This window comes from Sparus aurata, chromosome 14 (genome assembly GCF_900880675.1).
Source record: "Sparus aurata chromosome 14, fSpaAur1.1, whole genome shotgun sequence".
Classification (NCBI taxonomy): domain Eukaryota; kingdom Metazoa; phylum Chordata; class Actinopteri; order Spariformes; family Sparidae; genus Sparus; species Sparus aurata.
Window position 1 is genome coordinate 8,551,808 of NC_044200.1, and position 4,798 is coordinate 8,556,605.

At 45.9% G+C, this 4,798-nt stretch overlaps 1 protein-coding gene across 1 annotated transcript; it reads right to left on the reverse strand.

Annotated features, from left to right (window-relative positions):
- Positions 1 to 238: 238 nt before the first annotated feature.
- LOC115595281 (piggyBac transposable element-derived protein 3-like) lies at positions 239 to 3,034 on the reverse strand. The gene is made up of 2 exons (XM_030439531.1): positions 2,267 to 3,034; positions 239 to 2,034 (listed from the first exon to the last, which is right to left on the reverse strand). Exon 2 carries the CDS (start codon positions 2,021 to 2,023, stop codon positions 1,166 to 1,168), a length of 858 nt encoding a protein of 285 aa, XP_030295391.1. The 5' UTR covers positions 2,024 to 2,034; positions 2,267 to 3,034; the 3' UTR covers positions 239 to 1,165.
- Positions 3,035 to 4,798: the final 1,764 nt, after the last annotated feature.

The following is a 4,798-nucleotide window of genomic DNA, read 5'->3' on the forward strand; positions in this document are numbered from 1 at the left end:
GGAAAACATGGTTTAAATAGCTCAGAATTCAACTTGAAGGCTTTGTCAACCCTTTTACTCCTATAGTTATAACAGAGCATCTGGTCCTGTTTGTCTTTTTTTTTTTTCAATAAATGTGTCGGAAAATGTCCTTTGTGTAAGTTATTTTGCCCCTTTTTAAGGAGAAACATAACTTGGCAAGTATATGTCAGTATCATGTGTTTTCAATGTGTAATAACAACAACAACAAAAAAGCGGATTTGATTTTTCAGCAGGTTTGGCTTTATAAACAATAGAAAATGAACATATCAAAACATTAAGAGATTGCAGAAAGTGAATCTAACCTATTTTACATATTCTCAAGCAGTTTGGTTTGTCTACAGTTTTTATTGTCCATGCTACAGCTTGTTGTCTTTTTCATGTTCTGGTCGTTTTTTTGTTGCAGTGAAAGTCTTTGAAACAGTTTCTGTCCAGCTGCAGACAGAGGCCCACACAGCACTCCTCACACATCCAGGGTGTGCTCCTTTTGCAGAGAGTGCACTGTTTCCTCCCCATGCTTGCCCTCTTTCTTTTCCCAGTGTCCTCCCTGTTGCTGGTGGGGACAGGAAAATGACCCGCGGTGGGGGGCTTTGGTGGACCAGTCGGTGGCACGCCCAGCAGCTTTGCACATAGCTCCTCCTGGAAAGCCTGCCGTGTCATTGGCTTCTGCTGCTTCCCCATCAGGAGTTCTTTGTGCACAATGTAACTGTTCGTCACAGCGATGTCCAAAAGGTGCTGGAAAACTGTCATTGGCCATCTCCTCGTCTTTCTGTGCACGGAATTTGTCCCAAGCATCTGGTCAGAGGTGTCCACTCCCCCCATGCACTTATTGTACTCACCCACAGCTGTGGGTCTGGGGACAGGGACCCTCTGAATGTGACCATCTGTCTTCTGCCGCCGTAGGACGGTCTCCCCTGTGTATACAGGATGGACAGTGGAACAGAGGGAGACCTCCCTGGTGTCCATCCACTTCACAAAGAGCAAGTCACCATCTTTTATCCACCTGATGGAGTCTCTCTTTGATTTTCTCTCCAGGGCATTTTCCTGAGTTGTTGGGACACCTACTCTGCCCTGCCTATAAGTCCCACAAGCCCCAAACCCCTGCTGGCTCAGGTGAAGGAACAGGAGAGGGCTGGTGTAAAAATTGTCACTCTCCCAGGTAGTCTTTGTTCACCAGCTCAGACACCACATCAAAAGAAAGCCCCTTCCCTGAAGCACCGTGGGCCTTCCCTGTGTACAGCCTATAGTCAAGTGTGTAGCCATTTACATCAGCTAAAACAAAAAACTTTAGCCCCCACTTTGTTGGCTTTGCCTTCATGTTCTGTTTTATTGAGATCCTTGCCTTCGTAGCGACCATCCTCTCATCCACAGAGATGTGCTGCTTTGGGTGGTAGACGCTCTTGCAGGTGTTTCGGATTATATCCAGAAGAGGTTTGACTTTTTGCAGGGGGTCATAGTCCTCTGTCCCCCTTTTCTGGTCATTTATTGCATCCTCCTCTGGATCACCGATGTGCAAGTTTGAACAGATGGCTCTGAATCTGTCTCTGGACATGACCGTAGATGGGAATGGCACCTGAAAAATGCTTTTAGTCCTCCAGAAGTCAGACAATTTTGGGAGGCTGCACACAGACATGAAAAGCAGTGTGCCGAGGTATTTTGTGAGCTCCTGCGGGGTGATGTCAGTCCAGGCAAACATTTTCCCCTTCTCCAAATTCTTTTGGGCAATTTTATTTGTGTTTGCACATAAGAGTTTGAGTACTTGGGTGTCGAAAAAAAGTGCAAATATCTCCCCTGGCGTCATGGTGCCGATGGTGAGAGGGGATTGCGGACCAGGGGTGCGATTGGGGGTGAATCTGGTTGGGTTAGGCTTTCCAGTGTCTTGCCTCTGTTTTCCAGGCCTGATGATGTGGTGACCGGCTACGCGCATCAACAGCAGCACCATCAGCATCTCTCCTCCTTCGGCCTCTCCCACGCCTTGTACCAGAGCTGTTTGATGGCTCATCATCAGAAGATTCTCTAAGAATATAAATATATATCATAAGATTAGATAACATTTATCCAGAACAAAATTATTTATTCGAAAGTATAAGAATAGGAGAAGTAATAAATATAACTTGTAAATTAAAAATAAAAAAGTTATAGTAAAGCAATTTGAGACAAAGCCAATGTGAAAAATTACACTAGAAGAACATTTTCACAATAAAGCTTGGAATAAATATCCAGTGTAAAGTGTGCTAACGTTACTCACTGTGGAGGAGATGCGGCTAACGTTTCTCCTCCTGACTCTTCTCCTGTTCTTGTTCCTGCTCCTGCCCACCCTCCTCCACAAATCTGGATGGGACTTTTCTCTCCCTCCTGGATCTTCACGACATCTTTATTACCAACACTATTTACAAAACTGCTATTGCAAATGACAATGCTAACTGCTAAGAATGGAAAAAAACGAAGGGGAAAAAAACCCCAAAAATGCGGCAAAAAACACAGAAAAATACACTACAAAATGCTCAAACACAATACTAATGTAATATTTACACGATTAAACTATTATTTACAAAGAAATGACCGTTAAAATACCTCTGAAACGCTGCTCAAATTCCACTAACGTTACACCTGTCAAATGTTCGCCATCCACTGCTTGTCAACTCCTCTGCCAACTGCCCCCCCCCCGCTCCTCCCCCCCAGTGCTCTCTGCCATTACCGTAATGTGAATTACGTCGATAGCGCAAACGGTCGAGGAGTTACGGTAATCTAAATCTTTCATGTCACTTTCTGTCTCCGGCGACAGCAGCCGTACTAGAATCACACAGTGTCAGATTCATTGCAGAGGTCATTTTGTAAAACGACAGCGGCGCAAAATCGACCCAAATGCGATGCAGGTGGACTTCTGAGTGAGGAGGCGTGACGAGAAATGTTTCTTAAACTCAAAAATCTCGCCCTGCTGATGCGTGTGGTGCAGCTGTCATCATCTCCTCCTCCTACTGCTGCTAACTAAAGGGTCAAACTGCTGAAAGCTACAAGTCCAGACATGTCCTCTGGGGGTGGGGGGGAGTAGCTGACAGGCATTCTGGGAAATGTAGGAACCCCCTCTGACTAAAGTGGAAGCAGACAAGTAGGTTGAGGACAATAAAATGACGCTTTATGAGAAACATGGTGGATAGTTTCTCCACGACGGTTCCAAAGTCGTCTCCTTTACTGTTCCCAGCCCAACAATTAACTTTTATTATTTCCATTATCTCGTGAATTAGATTAACTAAGTTGAGACATCATTCGCTCGCAGATTTAACAGCTTAATTCTAACTATGAAAGAATCCTCTCGCACCAGCAAACTAATTTGCATCAATCCTGCGAGTCCTTGTCATGAGGGCGCTCAGGAATCCCAGACTCAAAGCAACATCTGGCCGCTTTTAAGAGTCATGGACAGTTTGCCGCAGGTGGTGGTGGGCGGGGGTTCATATGGGTTATATGGAGCGTGGAAGTTTAAAAGGGTCAATACGTGTGGATACAACACAACGCTGGCTCATGTGGAGAGCTGGGAGCGCGGGGAGAATGGCAGGTTTTCAGGAAAGTCTGCATTCATTCCACGTTGAAAAAAATACATAAAAATAAGAAAGATCTTTAATGATTGTGGAGAGGATTTCTAGATAAACACCATGCAGGCACGCCACCAGACCTTTACTGCGGGAGACGGCGGGGTGAGAAACGGCTTCAAGGACAATCACGTCGAACGGGCTTTTGGTCGTTGCGCGCTTTAAAGTGGCTTCTTCTTCTTTTCTTTTTTTTTTAAAATCATAGTTCGGTGAGCACGACAACCACAAATGCCAACAAGTCGGATAAAGAGGGGGGAAAAGTCTTGTTTGAGGCCTGGGATGGTGGAAATGATTATGTTCCCCTCACTCTTGTTGGAAAGTAATGCTCGGCAGCAATTTGTCCACCTGCACCTCTGAGCAGCGGGCTTGGTAACAATTACTGGTCCAGGAAAGAAAACATTACAGAGTCATTACAATAATGATAGTAATTCAGGCCAGGAGAGACGTAGCCTCGGCGGGCCCTTTCTCCTCCTCTTTTCTGTCCCTCTACCTTGACTTCCAACCTTCCTTTTAACACAGATTTCTCCTTTTTTTCCCCTCCCTGTTTTAGCTCCTTTAAAAACATTATTCATCTCACTCAGAGTGTCTTTTTTAACTCTGCAACCACACACACATATCGGATGACCCTTTTCATTAATACTCTCTGAGTTTATAGCCCCATAAATCACATCTATTGCCCCAGAGACACACGTTCGGTCTGGACAGGACTATCGCAGGGATATTAGAGGGCTATGAGGCTCGACAGCTTCAAAAGTTTAGAATGAAGCCATACCGTCAAAAATTTGGGCCTATGGGGGGGGGGGGGGGGCAGAAACCATAGACAGCAAGGAAAGGAGGCCAGCTGGAGCCCCCGCCCACCAGGCCAGGCCTTCCAACAGCCTTATTTATGTTTCAGAAAGTGAACCGACCGTGCCAAGACGTTACCCAAGATGCTGATGGAGTCGCCACGCTGCGGCTGCTGCCATCCAGTCTGGAAAACATTTGAAAATCTTTGTTATGAAAAGAGCGCAGAGATGCCCGTCGCGGCGCTGAGGGGGGAAAGATGGCTCCGTTTTCCATCTGGAGCTGGCCGAGTCAGCGTGGGAGGACGTGTGTACGTTTGCAGCACAACAGAGCAGATGATAAAATAGCTTATGAAAAAAGACAAATGGCTGCAGTCACTCTTTCTGGGTGGGCCTGCGAGCGTATGACTT